General features: G+C 44.4%; 2 protein-coding genes across 3 annotated transcripts in view; one reads left to right on the top strand and one right to left on the bottom strand.

The window, feature by feature from the left end:
* The window catches only part of PHACTR2 (phosphatase and actin regulator 2), a 133,974-nt gene extending 127,825 nt beyond the window's left edge, over positions 1 to 6,149 (bottom strand). For both annotated transcript variants that reach the window (XM_030499584.1, XM_030499588.1), the window contains exon 1: positions 6,002 to 6,149. In XM_030499584.1, the coding sequence (XP_030355444.1) occupies positions 6,002 to 6,146 (145 nt within the window). In that variant the 5' untranslated portion in view covers positions 6,147 to 6,149. The remainder of the gene's footprint in view (positions 1 to 6,001) is intronic.
* A 3,148-nt stretch (positions 6,150 to 9,297) lies between these two features.
* The window catches only part of FUCA2 (alpha-L-fucosidase 2), a 12,206-nt gene continuing 2,253 nt past the window's right edge, over positions 9,298 to 19,250 (top strand). The window contains exons 1-6 of the mRNA XM_030498946.1: positions 9,298 to 9,754; positions 12,784 to 12,971; positions 14,595 to 14,934; positions 15,537 to 15,747; positions 17,121 to 17,311; positions 18,542 to 18,650. Coding sequence (XP_030354806.1) covers positions 9,522 to 9,754; positions 12,784 to 12,971; positions 14,595 to 14,934; positions 15,537 to 15,747; positions 17,121 to 17,311; positions 18,542 to 18,650 — 1,272 coding nt within the window. The 5' untranslated portion in view covers positions 9,298 to 9,521. The remainder of the gene's footprint in view (positions 9,755 to 12,783; positions 12,972 to 14,594; positions 14,935 to 15,536; positions 15,748 to 17,120; positions 17,312 to 18,541; positions 18,651 to 19,250) is intronic.

The following is a 19,250-nucleotide window of genomic DNA, read 5'->3' as shown; positions in this document are numbered from 1 at the left end:
GTTAAATGAAAACTACTAAAAATTCAACAGCAAGACTAATACTGCTGTTACTGAAAAATGAAATCCTACAGGATCTCTGGCACTGAAAAGGTTCTGACTTCAGAAAGCAAAACTAAATAAAAATGTAGATTCTTCACCAGCCCTTAAAAAACTTGCCAGCTATCCCCAGCCTTTTGACCTTAAATAGTGCCCGCTTTTGCAGGAAATAACAGCAAAAAGAGCAGGAGGATGGACAGGGGGAGAAAGATAAATGATTTATGCTAACGACAGATTTGACTGATGGAACATTTGAGATTTAAAACCAAACCAAATGCTTCTTTGGAATAAGTGTTTAGATTTGGTTAGAGAAGGAGTAAAAAATCTTCTTCAGCTACTCTTTAGATCACTTCTTCAGGCTTCTTACTTGACACATGATCTGATATTAAATGGTTACTTGCTAGAAACCACACACCTGCAGGAAGTGCTAAGTGCCAAAGGGCCTTGAGAAACTAAAACACACACAGCAGCAAAATGTTGAACAGATCCCACAGTCAGCTACTGATTAGTTGCTGCAAAATTGGCATTAAATCCTATGCTGCAAATGTTTGCAGTCCAATTGCTGCTTAGCCAACCATGAAGATTATTACTACATTTAGAAAACACATATTTTTTTATTTTTATTTTTTAAGCCTGAGCCCAAGTCTGAATATCTGATTGTAAAGTTGGTGTCCCAGAAACCGGGTCATGTGTAAATGGCACATAGCATGCATGGTTTGTGTTTCTAACCCATAGTGTTCCCAGCATTCCCTCTTAATCAGGCTAAACTAATACCAAGAACCTACTCCAGTTATCCTGTAAGAGCTGGTGTGAAATAATATCTTTTAGACCAGTGTAAAACAGGCAGATTCTTATTTTGTATGCAGGATGGTATCAGCTAATATTAGAAATGGCTTACTGTATTCTGGTACACACTTCTTACCTGCACATTTAATCTTATAAACTAATCCAATTTTCAGGCAGACTTAAACTTTCTCAATGTATGCAGTACAAAATGTTATGATACCTGGATTTGTCCTCAGGATCCTTCTGAAAACTCGAAGTTACATATAAAGATGACCAGAATGGGATTTAACATTGTGGGACAATGGTCTAAGCATGTTTCCAGATCACTACAAAGAAATGGATACTTCAATTCTATATGAATATTTCAAATTGCATATAGTTATGCTTGCTGCCTCTTCCTGATAGTTTAAATTTTCAAATTGATGGAAAAAAATCAATGTGGACTTAGGAACAGGCTGCACAATCTCTTGGAAATTATACAGTCATGTTGAGTCTAGTTTCTAAATCTCCCAAGAATAATTATTTGTCTTAACTCCTACTATAGTTTTCTACCCCAATTTATCTGTCTTGGGCTTCTTGTAAAATTCTGTACTTTGATTTATGTTGTAAACAAGTCTTGCTTGACACAATGGAGAATGATGTTTTTCCATAGCTCCCATATTTTCTTACTATGTACCAAGCCCGGCTACTTTAGTTATGAGTGTTCTTTCACATCACGAGGCTGTTCCCTTCTCACCCCCATTTGATGAGTGAAAACACCACCTTTCTAACTGCCCTCCCAAAACACATCTGATGTCTTCTTCACAAACACTGGACTCAACTCCCATAGACCTTGGTAGGACTCTTGCTTGGTGGATATGGAAATTAGATGCAAGAAGTTGGAATCTAGTCATTTTGGGAAATAAAACTACAAGTGCAGAGGGAAATACAGGCAAACCTTAACAGCTACCTACCTACCCACACAAAATTTACCTTTTTCCCTATATTCCATTCCCCTACATAATCATCAATATCTACAGTGAGAGTATTTTGGGTTTCGCTCTTCCTAGATTCTCAGGCACATTCAGCTGTCAAAAACATTTCCTTTGCATCAACCAGAAAATTTGTCTATTAAGAAGAGAATCTGACATTTGTTAAGTTTGCAAAGTGGAGCATTCTAATCATCAAAAGCTCAAAGAAGTCCAAAAATCATAAATTTTCTTCCTGTCCAGCATCAGCCACTCTGATGCTCTGATCACTACATGAAAGCTTCCCCAATTCTTCACTTAACTGGTGGATATGAAGCCATCTTTTCACCCACCCTATTCCAGTGTCAGCAGCAGATGGCATTATAGCTATTACTCATTATCAGTTTTCTAGCCCAAAATTCCCCAAATAATCCTGGGATGTACAAGTTTTGAGGCAGGACTGTCGCTTTCACTTGGCCTTTCACTCTCTGCTGTAACACAGCATCTAAGTTACAGCCTGAGGTATTGATGAATTGCTGCCAGAATTCTCAGGTAGTTTTTTGTTGGTGGGTGGTTGGGGTATTTGGGTTTATTTTTAAATCTGTCATCAGAAAGACACCAAAAAAAGCATGAAAGGAATGGAAACCTCTCTACCTGCAAGGTACACTTCTTAGCAGTGGAGTGAATCTGAAACTTCTCCTTCTTGCTAAAGAGCAAGACCTCAAGAGGAACTGCAACAGTATGACATTGTCAGTCCTGAAGTGGAGAAATGGGTGGTTTTTTGACTTCTGGTCTGAGCAGCGAACTTCCCATTTCATCAAGATGTACCTCACCACAAACAGCATCACCTTCGGAACAAAAGGCAAGTCTGTATAACAAAAACCACAACACTAAAAAGAGAGCAAGTTGCACACTGTGTACGTGGACAAGCAGGCACCGCAGTAGCTGAGGTTGATACCCGAGGGCTATCACAAACTGTCATTACCACTTCACAATCAAAGCATGAAGGTGGTTGATATGAAACAGCAATTGCCTTCACCCTGCACCCCGGGTCTCACTGCTCACACAGAGAGATGCCTTCAGCCCCATAGCCACCAAATCTAGATTTTGGAGAAGTTCTGGGAAAGCATTTGAACAAGGTCTCTGTTTCAAAAGCGGTTCAGTCCCCTTCTACGCTGGGCAAGTCAAGAAACTTGGTTAATTTGATCCACATTTGAGGTGGGTTTAAGTCTATTCACTAAACATGGAAGGCTGCTTAAAGGTATGGAATTCAAGCAGCTTTCTTCAAGTGGCTCTAGTGTTGCTCTGAAATTTTAGGAGACTAAAGTCCTTGAGATGCTCTGGCAAACTAGCAAGTTGTCAGGTGGGGCGTACCATGATGCTGAAGTGATGCACAGGCTATGCTGCCACAGATGCTCTGAACTTCACCGACATTACGCTTTTTCAGGGTCTAAACCAAATGTCTAGATTGTGCCACTCTTACTAGTGATGAGGATCACCTTATCCCTCCCAGGGTTAAGAAGTAAAAAGAGTTGGAAGGTAAAGGCCTGATAAAACAACAGGTGGCGTGACAGGCCAGAGAGGGAAATTAAGTAATCTTCTACCACTAACCCTAAAACAAAAGGCCAGCTTTAAGAAGAAAATAATTAAAATATATTGTCCTCATAAACTGGACCACAGCTGATGAAGTGAAATACTGTAAAGTGATACCAGAAAGCTGCTTCTTTCAGCATATGATATTAGCAGAGGAAGGAGTGGGGGTAAGAAAGCAGCATAAACATGAGGACTGCCTTACCAGCCTCACTATACTATCAAGATACGTACAGTACTTATCTAGAATAACAAACAGATGCATTTTATGAGCCACTGCCAAAGCTGCTTTTAGGAAGGCTATTTTATTTCCCTTAGCTAGAAGGGTCTCTACAAATATCACCTCTTAACAGATCCTGCATTGACAATGGTGGATCAGGAGGTGGTAAAATAAACGACAGGGCAAGTTGTCTATAGGGGTACCAACCCATCACTGATGGAGTGAGAGGAGACAGTATCGTCTTCTCAGCACAACTGGCATCAGGATCTAGAAGATTAAGACAAATATGCAACAGAAACTGCAACTTGAGACTTCAACAGTTGCAAGTTGAATCACTCCAGGAAGAAGCAGCAAGCAAACATTTTGCAAGTCATTTAAAATGCAAATTGTTCTTTTCTAAATGGAGCAGCTGGAGCACAGGTAATGTCTGATGTAAATGAGTGACCTACTTTAATCAAATGGTATAGCTAGAGAAAGAGGTAGTAGCAAAAATAACAATATTGTTTCTCTAAGTGCTTTGCATCTCTGTCGCCATTAGGGTTGTTCTCCAGGTTAGTAGGGGAATGAAAAGCAGGTTGTTTTAATGGCATCTCAGTATAAAAACAATTACCTAACCACTACATTAAAAATTAAACAGCTTTGCATCTTTAATGCATACTTTCCTTTTTAAAGGGGGAATCAACAGTTGTGTGGCAGCATGTAAGTTTTCTGTTGTCCCCAGTGAGCAGCTGGAAAAAAATACAGGAAGTAGCAATAGAGAAAATACAGAATGAAAGAAAAGATGTTGAAAAAATAAAAACCAGAGAACGCAATTCTTGTCACTTGCTGGCAGGAAGCACATCCTCAAAATTAAAAGAAAAAATCAAGTAGGGCGACAGGGAGGCCTAAATTTTGTGAGTAAGGAACTACAAATAACACATCTTTGAAAACACTATCATTTTACCTCCACTGGATTTGCCAGTCTCTTGTAATAAACCCAGCTCATTGTTAGTAGTCTTTATAGTTAAGCCAACAACCAACATACTCTAACATGGACATAGTCTCAAAGTTGTCAGCCTCTCTGGTGATTCCTCTGCATCCTGGTTAAGGCATCTTGTGTACACATCAAGTTGTAGGGCATTGTTCATGCAGCACTCTTCCAGATGGTGCTGGAATACACCTTACACCTAAAAAGTAGCCCTTTCTGATTTGGACAAACCACTGGAACCTCCTCCCTTCCCCCTCTCCCAAATGTCCTTCAACGTAACTTGCCATAGTGAAAGATAGAGCAGAAAATTATGCAGAAAATGGCATGCAAAGTTGTTTTTCCTTGAAGCCTCTGGCCCCAAAAGTTGAATCTATTTCCTTCTGTTTCACTCCCTCTCTCCTCTGCCCTCATCAGGCAGTCAGCTGTGTATTTGAGCTTCCCCAAGCAAATGGTCTGCTTCATCTTAACACTCCCTGAGGAGCAAACAAGAGGACATCATGATCCATTATACACTTGACTGCACACCGGGCTGTCCTACTTGTGCTGGCACAGGGGAGGTCCTTCTGTGCACATTGGAGCTTCCCTGATGGTGTTGTGGGTCACGGGTACCTCTGCGTGGTAGAATGCATGAGTGCATCCAAAATACCTGCATTGCCAGGAATGTTTGTGCCTAGAGTCTTGCTTTAGTCAATAGACTAGAGCTGACTTGCAACTAGGCAAGCACTCATTTTCAAAATGTGCTCAGTGGTACGAAGACCAGAATTTCATTTCCTTAATACCCAACCTCAAGAAACAGCCTGAGTGGCCCAACCGGGTATGTTTTTATTTTACTTTGACCACTTTCAAATATCTGCACTGTAAACTAGGACCCTCACTTCCTCTCGTGTTACACAGCAAAGCTATTCTGAATGCTGCAGAAAGCCTACTCTGTTCCAAAGAGCCAGCTTCCACCCCCAAATCACCCCATGCTCATTTGCAGTGGTTACCTCCTGATGGAGGATGGTGGGATACTGACTCACACACTTTTTGCCTCACCCGAAAGAGGTGTAAGTGCAGGAGGCAAAATTCTAACACACAACTGAAGCTTAATGTGTGAAGCGGCAGCAGTAAGGATTTAGGTGTACCCACAATATACCCTGAATCATTCCTGGTGCTTTATGCCCTTGCAGTTAGAGATGTTTTGGGGAACAGGCAGGTACCCACCACTGCACTGGAGTTCATTTAAAACTGAGAACACAGGTATGAAAAGCCAGGAACTTGATGAATATCATCTCGAGGGGTAGATCAAGCACCGTGTAAACCAGGGACCCACACTTCAGCCACCTAGAGAGCCAGTCCTAGGTCTGGGGTGGGGAGAGGGAAGAGTGTGGAGGAGGATATCTTTTCCCAGATTCCCCGGTTCAGCTCGGCTCGGGGGGGCTCGGACACAAGGACCCTCCGTTCCCTCCCCCTTACCTGAGCCACCCACGTTGGACCGGAGCTGGTGGGTTCTCCGGGAGGAGGAGAAGGAGGAGATGTCGCTTTGGGAGCGGCCGCGGGGACTGGGCAAGGACCAGGAGGGCAGCGGTGCTCCCCCGGTGCTCCCCGGCCTCTCAGCCATCGCCGTCGGGGAGCCGAGAGGGGCAGGGAAGAGAAAAGAGGAGGGAAAGAGGCGGCGAGGGAGGGGAAAGGGAAAGTTTGAAGAGGAAGAGCCGCCCCTCGCCTCCGACCGCCCCGCCGTAGCGGGGCCGCCCCGCCGGGACCGCAACGGGGATGTGGGGTCTTTAGGAGCCTAAAGTTTGTGTTTGCACAGGGGCAAAGCAAAGGCGTCTTCATGCTGCCCTCTCCCGTCATTTCCAACTCTCGGAAAACAAAAGCATCAGTTAATAAAAGAGCCGAGCAATCGACACCACCACTTCTGGTTTGTGTAGCAGGGTGCCCTCCCTCCTCCTTCCCCGTCCCGTCCCCAGCCAGACCGGGAGGTTGCACGGGGCATCGCACCCCTGCGGCGGAGCAGGGAGGGAGGTGAGTCAAATCTTCTGACTCCCCATCCCTTTCATGTCTGAAAGGTTTGGGGTGCAGGCAAGAGTCTGTTCACAACCAGGTTTACAACCGTGCGACTCAAGGTTTTGGGAGGAAAATATTTCTCCTGGCTTTCAGATCAGAAGCAGAAGTCACACCAACTTCAGCAAAAGCAAAGTCAAGCCCCATAGTTTCATTTTCTGGTGTTGCTTTATAGATATGCTTTTACAACATGATTCGTTTTCACTGTCTTTTACAGGCAAATCATATTATATTCTGCCTTGAATAAAATCCTTGCTGCCCTGAAGCCACTGGCACCATGGCATAGACAGACAGCTTCATCCTGTATTGTAATGCCTCCAGTGCCACATTATCCAGCTATCAAATATGAATGTCCCATTCAGGCTGTATCAAAACATTTTAGCAACGACCACTGTCCAGCTCTGAATCAAATCCTGTCGAGTCTGAAACTTGCCCATGTGAAATTCAGGTTTTGGCCACTGCTTCCACCCAGGGAGCTGAGCACCCTCGTCTCATTGCCAAGCCTTGTGCAGCTCCCCAGGCACAGTGGTTTTCCAGTCTTCCCAGGATTCTTACAGCTCCAGCACCCTATGCCTTTGCCCAAGCAATCGATCCAGTACACACATCTCATATGTCAGCCATTAGTCAGATCAAAAGGTCTTTACTGCTTAGCATCTCCCAGGGAATTGCCTTCATTATTTCCATCTCCAGCCTGCTCCTTCCCCAGCTGCGCAGAGTTTCCCAGCGGACTGTGCTGGGAGAGTGAGAGGCAGGGCCTTTTTGCGATGCACAGCAGTGAGCTCCATGCTTACATCCTTTCTGGCCAGGACCTGGTGGCTCTAGCATCATGCAGGTGGGCAGTGCACCCAGCTTTCCTGCAGCTGCAGACACTGGTCTTGTGTTATTCACAAAATCCTACAGTGGTACTATTTTTATTATTTACTCTTTGCAGCTTGCATCATTACAGATGTGGCTGTGCACTGAGGACCTTTCCCCTCACGGAAGATTTCAGTAGCTGTGCCTGTGTGGGCTGGTGACATTTTCTGAACCTGTTTATGCCTTAATCAGGAGTGTAACTCATGACTGCTACTTACTGAGATGGTTTCCTCTTTATTATTATTATTTTAAAATATGTGATCAAGTTCATTATTGAAATATACAGTTCCTGCTCCAAATCTCACCAAGGTCGATGGCAGGTCACTGATATCGGCCCGCTGACCGTTTTTTACATCATTTTTCATTCAAGGTATTTTGAGCCACAGAGCAGTTGTAACTGGCATGCTGTACAGAATGAGCTTCAGAGTCTACTTCAGAATTTCCACACAAAGGTGCTACTCAGAGCCTGCAATCCTTTGGTGTGATCAAAAAGAGAAGGAGAACATGAAGAAATCCAAAGATAAACTAGAAAATATACCATAGTGAGAGGTCAAACGCATTTAAGGATCCCTTTTGTGAAGCAAAGTGACATCTAAAGGGGAGAAGGTAAAAGAAGACAGAAAGAAAGTAGGTCAACACTGAATGTAAAAGAGAGATGAAGAAGCTCCTATTGTGATATCAAAGTGCTTTTGTAAATCAGAGTCATGTGAACAGTCAGTCAGAAAGGATGATATCGTGGAAGTCACGATGGTCTTTATCAGCCTGTAACTTAATACAGTCATCAAGGAATATAAAGGAAAATATTTAAAAAACGTGCAGTTCGTCTTTTCAGAGCCCTTTAATATTTTTGGATGAAATGTAACAGCTGTGGTTAATGGCTCTGGAAACTGAAGTTCTGTTTCCATAGAACAGCAGTAAAGTATACACTTTCCCAGGTAGGCAGAGATTAATTCACTTGCCTGCTCATTCATTTTTAACAGTTCTGATGAGATTGCCAAAGAAATTTCCATTTGTGGTGATGATTTTGGAAAGTTAGTATTTGCTGATTGAGCCAAATTATTTCACATAGCCCATCCCATGGCTGCATCCCAGGGTCTGATGGAAAAATGGACAATTTGGGCATCAGGAAAGACTGGAGAAGCATCAGCCCAGGAAAAAAAAAAACAACAACAAAAAACCAAACAAAAACCAACGCTGGAAGATGCATCTTTTAAAGCATGTGCCTGCCACCCATGATCCACAGCACAAATGCCAAGTGTCATCTACTGAATGGACGCAACTTCAACACAGGCTTCCTTGACAGGCTTTGGGGCACCTCTCTGCCCTGGAAGCCACTATGTACCAGTGGGCTGGAAGGAGCTGCAGAGCAAAGAGTGTTATACTCTGTCCTTCCCGGGAAAGTGAAGGGAAAAGGGAAGGGAATAGGGAAAAGGAAAAGGAAGGGGAAAAGCAAAGGGAAGCTGAGCCTGTGGTTGGGAGCAGGCTGCAGAGGAGACCCAGCTCTGGATCAGGCAGCAGATCCAGCAGACCCTGGCAGGCAGCCCTGAAGGACATGGCCAGTGCTCCCGGGATAAGCAGAACAGAAACGGGCCATGCCGGGCTGAGCCAGCAGAGCCTGAGCTGGGGGAGGCTGGAGAAGCACGGTGGGACGCTGGCCAAGGCAGAAGTTACTTCATTTTCTTAAAATCCTTAAAATCCAGGTGGCAATTAGTGATCGAGCAGCGGGGTAACACGGAACCGGCGGGGACGAGGCCCCAGAGGCTGGCGCGCTTCTCCACACAGAGGAGGGGAAAACCGCGGCGCTGCCGGCTCAGCCGGGGAGGGCGGGGATGAGCCTTGACAAGGCCGGAGCCGGAACCGGAGCCCTTCACCTGCGGGCGCTACGGACAGGCTACGTTTTGGCCGGAGGGCGGCGGGCTCCGGCGGAACGGGCGGTGGGGCGGGGAGAGCCAGAGCCCGCCCCACGCCCCGGCCCGCCTTAAGCCCCGGCCCGCGAGTCCTGTTCCCCCTGCGCGGCCCTGCAGCTTCGGGACCCCTGCCCGGAGGAGCCGCCTGCCCTCAACCCGCCGCTGCCGCCATGCTGGGCTCGCCCGGCCGTGCCCCGCCGCTGCTGCTGGTGGGGCTGCTGCTGGGGCTGCCCGTGCTGCTGCCGGCGCGGCCGCCGGGCGGTGGCAGGCGGCCCCGCTATGAGCCCACCTGGGGCTCGCTGGACGCCCGTCCGCTGCCCGCCTGGTTTGACGAGGCGAAGTTTGGCGTCTTCATCCACTGGGGCGTGTTCTCGGTGCCCAGCTTCGGCAGCGAGTGGTTCTGGTGAGCTCCCCGGCCCCTGGCCTGCCCAGCCCGCGGGCCTCCCGGCGGCGGCTCCCGCGGGCCCCGGCGTCCCTGGGCGCTGCCGCCGAGGGGCAGCCGGGAGGGTCGCACCGAAGTGTAGCTGCTGTGGCAGGGTCGTGCCAGCCCTCTGAGGATTTTGCTTGGAAAACTGCTCCTTGGGCAGGCGAGGTTTGGCTTGGTGTCCCCCCCTTAAAGCGATGGTTAGGTTTAAAGCCCGTCTGCAGGCTGACCCTGGAGCTGAGGTGTGTGGGAAGAGGTTTATTTCCCCCTGAGGCCACGGACTCTATGGCGCCGTTTACGAAGGAAGCAAAGTTTGATGTGCTTCTGGTATGTCTGACCATGTCTGCCCAGCCCCAGAACTTCTGAATATGTTGGGTAACCTTAACCAAATTCAAGCAGCGAGTTTGTAGAGCTATAAGATGTGTCTTCCACAGAGTTGGTGAAAGAAGCGATTGGTTGAGCGGCAGAAGAGCTCTCCAGGGCTGTGGTGAAGGGATGGGTGAAGGGTCTCTCCCCAAGCCCTGCGCGGTCAGGCACTGGGGAACTCCAGCTCCGGAGAAGCTCCTGCTGGAGCGCTGGGGCACTGTGTGGGGAGCGCAGCAGCCCATCACTCCCCCCATCGCTGCCTTTGCTTGGCAAACTGCCTGCAGTTTTCTTGTGCACATTCTCTGCTTTTGGTGGGTTTCTTCTTTTATTATTATTAAAGAGTACTTTCCACTTAAAAGAGCCTAAAGCTCTGATCCTTCAAATAATTTGAATTCAAAGGCTGAATAAAACCTTTGGCTTCTGTGTATTCACTGGTTCAGGCCTCTTGGCTGTAAGCATATTTTTGCTGCCTTCTTGCCACGCTCTACTAAATACTTCCTGTATGACTTCAAGTGAGTCACATTATCGTTTACAATATGAAGATAACAGCAGCTTTGTGGCAGAGCTGCAGTAAACCTTAAATATGATATTTGTGAGCAAATCAACATCAATATAAACAAACTGCTGTTCTCTGACAATATTTGCTCTGTTCTTTTCACAGTTCAAGAGTTTCAGTAGCTTTTTATTGTGGACTCCATTTACTAATAAATTACTTTCCCAGTGGGGGTGGGGAGAAGCTAACTTTGGGTTTAAGCCTTACTCTGAGTGCTGTGCTCCAATAGTGGTGCACAGGTTCAGGATCAAGCATTTGTTTGTTGTTTTGAAAAGAGACCCCAAAACACTTTAACGTAGTTGATGAAGTTGTATTTTGTATTCCTGTATCTTCCCATCCTTAGGCGCATGTGGGTGCAGAGCTGCTTCAGGGGTGTGTGTGCACCAAGGCAGCATGTGCAGTCAGATGATCGAGGTCCTGTGTTAGCAGCTTCAGATGGAAGGTCATAAACTGTAACATCACCCTTCCCATCACCCTTCCCTTGGGGCTGTTTGGCCTTGGCCAGGATGTTTCTAGAATCTCATCGTGTCAAAGTGGAAGTGCTCATGTTAGCAAACAGTGTGACAAAGGGAAAGAAGTGAGGATGTTTGCTGTTTCTTTATGCAATTACATATTTTAGAATCAGAGTGGGGTGGGGTTTTTTATCCATATTCTTTCAATGAGGAAGGCTGTCTCAGCTCTTTCCTCTAGATTTTTTTTTCCCCTTTGGCTGCCAGAGATTGTGCTTGTTTGTGCTGATTTCTATTTGGGAAGGTTACAGCAATATCCATAAAGTTACTGTGGTCTTGCAGAACTGAAGTTGGAGTCCAGCTCTGGACTCCAGGACAGGAGAAGGAAACACACTTCAAATGTTCAGATTCTGGCCTGGTTTATTCATTTGCTTTCAATTTGTTTTCATTTATGTCTGAATTTGCCAACAGGATTTTTGCTGTCAGCTTCATTCATAGAAAGGTGAATGCTTTCAGACCCTTTGCTCCATAAGCATTAGCAGTCACAACATACAGTGTTGTTAGAAGGCCTCCAGCAATAAGGCTGATTACGCAGTAAGGATGGTTGTGTATTGTGTCTGGAGCATTCTTTCATTGCTAGGTAGCGGAGGATGGAGGAGGTTGAAAATAAATAATGCTCTGTTGGTGACTCGTGATCTCTGCCTGTGATGTGGGTGACCTCACCTTGGGCCACAGAGCTGAGCTCCAAGCCTTGCTGTGGACTAGACCAGTGGGAATAGTGACAACACTGATCACTGCCATGGGGAACTACAGGACAGGAACTGCTTCTGTCTTTGCTAGGTGGGATGCAAAAATACATCATCAGCTTAGTTTTTCCTTCTAGTTCCTAAATCTGTGTGCACTGGTAGGCAGGTAGATCTGTGCCTGTATATTAGAGCCTGTGACAGACATGCACCTGTAAGTGTGTGGGGCTATTGCAGAGGTTGCTGTAGGAGGACATGCTTTCTTGTAGGGTGCCTTTGCTTCAGAGCTTCACATGTGCAGCGGCTGCAGCACACTGCAGGCATAGCTCTCTCCTGCTCTGGGGTTGCAGGTGCCTGCTCACACATCAGGTCCCTCAGCTGCATTTGACGTACAGAACTCTGGGCTGGCAGAGACATAAAGCTGCTGGCCTGCATGTCTGTGGAGTTGCAGTGTGGGGGGCAGAGCAGAGATGCCTGGTGAGAAAGACTTGAGGAGGGTGAGAAATGTTAGTCTGGAAGAAGTGCATTCTTTGTGTCACTTGAGCTGCTTACATGGACTGTCTACCTGCGCTCTCTAGTATGGTTTTGGGATTTGGGTACTGAACAAGACTGCCATTTTTCCATTCTCAAAGTGTAGCTGCTGTGTTTTATTGCTCAAAATTAAATTCTGGGATCTTTGGAAAGTGGAGCGCTTCAACGATGAAGAACAGAGGCAAAGATGATAGAGAAAAGGAAATCTTTGATAATTAATACTGTTCTGAAGCAATTTTGTCTTACTGCCAATGTCATGTAGGGTCAGTGCCTGTACCTCTCAGTGTGAACTCAAATAGGAGCTGATGATTTCAGTTCTTTGTCTAAAAATACACCAGCAGACATGTGTTGCTCTATATTTTGTAGGTGGTACTGGCAGAAGGAAAAGAGACAGCCTTATGTGGAATTTATGGAGGCAAATTACCCACCTGGGTTCAGTTATGAAGATTTTGGGCCACTGTTTACAGCAGAATTCTTTGATCCCAACCAGTGGGCAGATATTCTGAAGGCTTCAGGTGCAAAATATGTTGTCTTAACTTCAAAACATCATGAAGGTAAGTGGAAGATTTGTGAATGTTGTTAATTGTTGCGTTTCTGCCAACAGTAGAAAAATCCAGGTGACTTTCCTGCTTGCTAAGAGAGAGTGAGCCAGAGCCTTACCTGCCCCAACCCAGCCAAGGAGGAAATGAACCACCCAAGAAATGTGCATGTGTTTTCCTGACTCTTACACAAAAGCTATGGCCATGGAGCTTGCATAGGAGGAAAAATAGATTGTGCCATTGTTCTCTAGCTGTAGATAAGACAGCCTGAAGAAGCGGGGGTAGCTGAGCTTCCTGCAGTAGCCATAGTTTATTTTTTATTGTGCAATTTATTGCTTGAGGAACCACAGGAGTGAACTCTGCACCATTTAACATATGGACAGCTGCCGTGTACAGGCGGTTAATGCGCTCCATAGGTTTCTCCAAGGAATTTAGGAGTATGTTCCAGGGGTCAGCTTCAGAGTTAGAAGCATACACAGCGAATAGCTCTTCCTGATGCAGTGCATAGAAGCCAAAACTTTGAACCAGGTCAGTATCTTTATAGCTATGATTGATTTTTGGCACTGCAGTTGTAAGATGCTTCGCAGGGTAAAGAAAAGGAAAGTGTTTGGAAGGAAATATGGTAGCAAAGAAAGCATAAAATACTAAGATGCAGTGTGAGAGTATATGTAGTGAATGTTGTTGGTCTTTGGGGCGATGTGGGTTCAAGACTGGCAACTTATAACTTGGGAATTTTCAGCTTAGCTCTGACACACATGAAATCTTGATCTTGATGATTCCTGTGGTGACTTCAAAAGAACTGTGATTCATTTAGTCTGTCCTGTAGCCTGGGGCATGAATTTTGAGCTTGTTTGTCTAGTCGATAGAACTACATGTATCCAGTCCTCAAAAATATTACAAGATTTATTAGACAATGAGTAGAAAGCAGTTTGAAGGTGAGAGTGGAGCTCCTCTGGCAGTGGCCTAAGTCTGTAGTGCAGGAGTACTTATAAGTGCTTGTGCTGGATTGCTGGATGTCTGAAATGTCAAATTCCTCCTGATACTTTAAAAGCTGTTTCAGGAGTTTATATACATGTATTGAGTAGTTGATTGAGCTGTTGTGGGTGTCCAGGCAAATGAGAAGTGAACATTTGCACACCATGTAAACAAAAGGGAGGACAATAGTCTTTGAGTGCAAATGGTAGCTTGTGCATTCTGCAGCTGAGAAAGCCTTTTATCTTCCAGTTGTTGAATGTGTATTGACAGTTCATATTGGTGCATTCAGTGAAAATGTAGATGCCTTGAAAATTGCTGTGTTTTTTGCTAATTTAATTGGGATATATGAATGGAATGAATAATTAAGGAGAAGGAATAATTATCTTAACCAGACAGAACTGCAAAATACAAATGCATATGTGTATGTATTAAAAAAATACGTAAACATATCTGGCATGGTGTTCTGATGTTATGACTACTATCATCATGCATAAACAGTTTATAGGCATACTTTATAGCATGGTAACGGTATTATTACGTATGTTTTTAATTATTTTATATTTATTTTTTTGCAACACACTTGTAAACTATGTTCCAGAAAGAGGACCTATAACTTCCCCTCTTCTGCTTCCATTTCTTATTCTTCAGTTTTTCTCTTTTCAGGCTTTACTTTATGGGGGTCCAAATATTCTTGGAACTGGAATGCTGTTGATGTGGGACCAAGACGAGATCTTGTGGCTGAACTAGAAACATCTGTTAGAAACAGGACTGACTTGCATTTTGGGTTATACCATTCCCTGTTCGAATGGTTTAATCCTCTCTTCCTTGAGGATGCTGCCAATGCCTTTATGACAAGAAAGTTTCCAACTAGTAAATCATTACCAGAACTCTATGAAATTGTGACCAAGTACCAGCCAGAAATAATTTGGTCTGATGGGAATGGAAATGCACCAGATACTTACTGGAACAGTACTGGTTTCTTGGCTTGGCTGTATAACGACAGGTACGTAATGGTGCTGGCTTAGCTCCTCATCTCAGATTCTACTCTGTCTCACCTTTGTCTCATTTTTTCTGTATATCTTGTGGAACCTGTTATCTCCACTTGCAAGGCTTAACTAAATACTAATTTTCCTGAAATATAGAATCCAGGTCTTCCCTAGAGTTGTCAAAGCTTGCTTTAGAAAAAGACTGTTTCATATTTGGCAAATTAATCAGTTAGGATGGTGTTGGCCATTCTACCTAGTCATGTTCTTCCCTAAGTCTGCTGCACAGACAAACAGGAGAGCAGCATGATTTGAGAACATGGGTACCTTGTTGTCATCACAGGCTGAACATCCGGCAGTGGATGTGAAGTGCAGGCTGATTTCTGCCAGACTTTTATGAAAGTCTGGAGTATATTTCCCTAAGAAATGTCAGTCTGGACCTTTTACCAGCAAAGGATGAGAATAGGATTCCTGAAATAGCACTTATTCTGATTGTAGTAAATTAGTAAGTACAGAAGTCAGCCTAAATGTTAGTTTCTGTGAGGGGTGTGCGTGGAAAGGGACTACACTGGCTGTAACTGCATTTTATAGTATAAAATTAATAACATTTCTCTGTTTCCAGTCCAGTCCGGGACACGGTTGTGACCAATGACCGCTGGGGGGTTGGCAGCATCTGTACACATGGCGGCTTCTACACTTGCAGTGACCGGTATAACCCCGGCCACCTTCTGCCTCACAAGTGGGAGAACTGCATGACCATTGACAGCGGGTCGTGGGGGTACAGGAGGAATGCACAGCTTAGCGACTACCTCACAATCCAGGAGCTGGTGAAGGTATGGTAGGACAAAGGCGTTGCCTGCAACTTCTGATTCTGCCGCCTGCTTATTATATTATGCTACATAGCATCTCTATTATCTAGCTATTTTTATTAAGATATTAATAACGAATCAATGAAATAGTAAATAATTTTGTTCATTTTCAGCCTAACATGGGCAAGATGGAACACCCATGTAATTCATATTAATTTTATAGAAATGACCAAGAGAAACAGTAGCTAGCAAAAATTCAGTCAGTTTCTTGGAAGATGTTTCCCCTGTGAGTAACTGGACAAGGACGGAGCTGCATAGTTTCATAATTACTTTTTCTACTAGGTTTTTCTTGTAACTGCACCTCCAAGTTGATGAGAAGCAAACAGTCGCAGTTTCACAGCTGCTATTTAAGAACTGATTGAAGGTTACATTTTTCCCCCTTCTAGCTAGAAACAGTTTCTAACTCTTAATAGTCTTTTTACCTTGTAGCAAGAAACTTTCCATTCATCCCACTTCATTTAAAGAAGGAAAACCCCAACGCTCTTGTTACAGACACCCAGGTAAACACTAGCAGATGCAGAGAGCTGGTGTTAATGGAACATTGATTCCCTTTGCTAATCTAAAGTATTAAAAAAAAGATTTGAAGCTTAGGAGAACTGAGTAACAGGAAGACTGATCAATCTTTCAGATAAATGCATTTAATTGCAAAATTCAGCTAGCGAGGGGAAGATTGTTACTGTTGCTTAATCTAAATCTGTTCCTAGTACTGTCTTGCAAAAGATAATTTCGAACAGGAGTAACCTCTTCTCAGAGGCAAAAGATTTAAATTCATTCAGTAGCTTATCTCCAGCTGTCTGTGTGCATCTCAGCCCATGATCTCTGGAGGGCAGTGTGGGTGTGAACACAAATATTTATGGACTGTAGAAAGCCTCCTCATATTTTACAGATGTCTCTAAACCAGGAAGAGCATCAAACAGAGGAATAAAAAGGAAGTTGCTTCTCTCAGCTTCAGTAAAAATGAAGTGGCATCTACTAGTTTTATTTTTCTCTCATGTAGAGTAATCATCTATCCTTTCTACCGGTAAAACCCTGGAAGTCGGAATGTTAAAAAGTTGTAGGGTCTGATTCTAATGTGGATTCATTTGGACATACTGGTGCAGAAATGTATTTTGGGCTGTTTTCTGGCATAAAAATTGCCAGCAGAGCTTTGTTTCATGGGAGCTTAGATTTTTTTATTGACTGTTGGGATGACCCTCAAAATCTAAACATGCAACAGTAAAATAACTCATTCAGCTCATCATTCTGAACGAGTATGGCAGACTTTAGGAAGTATTTCAAATGTATGATTTTACTAACTATGACCACATGCTCTGTGTATGTGCTTAAAAACATTTCAGCAACTTGTAGAAACAGTGTCTTGTGGAGGAAACCTCCTGATGAATATTGGGCCCACTCACGATGGTCGCATCGCCGTTGTGTTCGAGGAACGCCTGAGGCAGATGGGTGCCTGGCTGGAAGTCAATGGAGAAGCCATCTATGGGACGAAACCATGGAGAGCACAGAACGACACAGCCACCCCAGGAGTGTGGTAAGGTGACTAAATCAAAATCAGCTGTTCCATTAACGGTGTATGTGACACTTTGAAATTCTTAATGATGACTTGATGCTACAGAAACCACCAGCTTATGTGTGTATGAAGAAATTAACCCCTTTGTCAGTTTAAGTAACTGCACACAAAAGTGTGTATAGAACTGTAGGTAGGCAATGCGTGTCAGAGACCGTAGTTTTGGGATGATGCTGAGGCTGAAGGGAAGGTTGCAGATGTTTCCTTAATGATCTTGTGCTTCTTAGTGGAGCTGGCAACAGAAACTATACAAAAAAAATATCTGGAAATATAAAACTGCTATGAAGTGTTTATCTGGGCAAAGGTGGTGTCACTCCTTTGACGAAGAGGGAAGAGAAAGAAACTAGAAACCAGCCTGGCGAATTCTGCATTTCTTTTTAAGGTACAAATGCATGGGAAGAGAACTGCAACTGTTTGGTCACTAAATTCAGCCAGTCTCTGGACTCTCCTCTGCCTTTGTGCCTCACAGCTGCTGTAACGCCTTAACGATCCATCAGGGTTTTGGTCTTAACCCTCTTCTCCACTTCAGTGGGTCTTTACTCCAGTTCACAGCAAGATTTGGCTATCTGGCTTTAGCTCTGGATGCTGAACCGCTGACTGCTAAGTAAAACCACCTCCAAGAGCAATAAAACATTGTAACTAAAGGAAGGAAAGAGGGAGGAGTGTTCAAAGAGTATCCCACAGGATTTCCAAGGACAAACTGTAGATAATAGCTGCTGAAAGTAAATTTTTAGAAAACTAGCTGTGCCAGGTGGAAGCTTTGTCACACATACTCTTGTTAACTGGGTTTTTTTAGTGGAATGTCTGTATGTTTGTGTCTAGATGTGAATTACCACGGTTTCCTGAATGTAACTCTCAATTATCTGTTAATGATTACCCCTGCCCGGCAAGTACCTCCCTCCTGTATGGCTGAGCAGCAGTGAGTTACTATATGCTTAAGTTACCACAGATGTTTACCTCTAAACTCAGTTATTTAATAGTCTCTATTACCTCTAGTTTGTTGGAACACATTTTCAAGGAACAGTACTTTCTCAAAGGGTATAAATTGTCTGAAAAGATGGTCATGTGTGTGAAAATGTAATTAACACTGACTCTTCAAATCCATTTTTCCAGTCCTGAAAGCACTCTATATATTGCTTCAGAAAATTTACAAGGGAAAATTGACATGCATTTCTATTCCCCGTTTCCAACCAGGTACACTTTCAGCCCTAAAGAGGGGAAAGTCAATGCCATCTTCCTTGACTGGCCAGTCTCTGGGACTCTGGTACTTGGTGAGCCACAAGCCAAGCTTGGAGAAACACAGGTAACAGACAACACACCCCACTCCTCCCCTTTAAAACAGTGAGGCTTTTAACAGTGCAAGAAACGAATGTGCTCTGAAGGAAAACACCTCTAGGATTTGTCATGTTCCATCATGTTTATTTTAGTTTCTGGCCTCTTTGGGAATGTATAGCTCAGGACAGAGTACATTGGAAGAGACCCAGCAAATGTTTTTGTTCTGGGACATCTTTGTCATAGTCCTCCCATTGGTATGTTTCTTCTCCAACAAACAAAGTTCGACTGAATTGTTGGTGGGGTATGTTTTAGCTTGCAAACTAAGGAGGCCAAGTAGCAGGGGAAAAAACCTTTGCTGCCCTTCCTGTTTCCTGTGTAGCCTCTAACTAGCATGACCTTTCTTTACAAATAGCCATCCTCATGATTTTGGTGAGACTGTAATGGTGCAAGTCAAAGCCTTGCACAAAAGGAAAGCGCACAGAGGTTGTCATTGCTCAGGGAGGCTAAACAGTAGACCAGTGCAACCCTAGCTGTGTGTCTTACAGCAAGTGCCAGTCAGAAGTCAGGACATAATGCCACACCTACATTAGCAAGCAATGTAACCCAATGGAAGCATTTAAGGTGGGGA

The sequence above is a fragment of the Strigops habroptila genome, chromosome 10 (assembly GCF_004027225.2).
Source record: "Strigops habroptila isolate Jane chromosome 10, bStrHab1.2.pri, whole genome shotgun sequence".
NCBI classification, from domain to species: domain Eukaryota; kingdom Metazoa; phylum Chordata; class Aves; order Psittaciformes; family Psittacidae; genus Strigops; species Strigops habroptila.
Note: the sequence above shows the minus strand (reverse complement) of the source record. Positions and strands in the feature narration are given on the sequence as shown.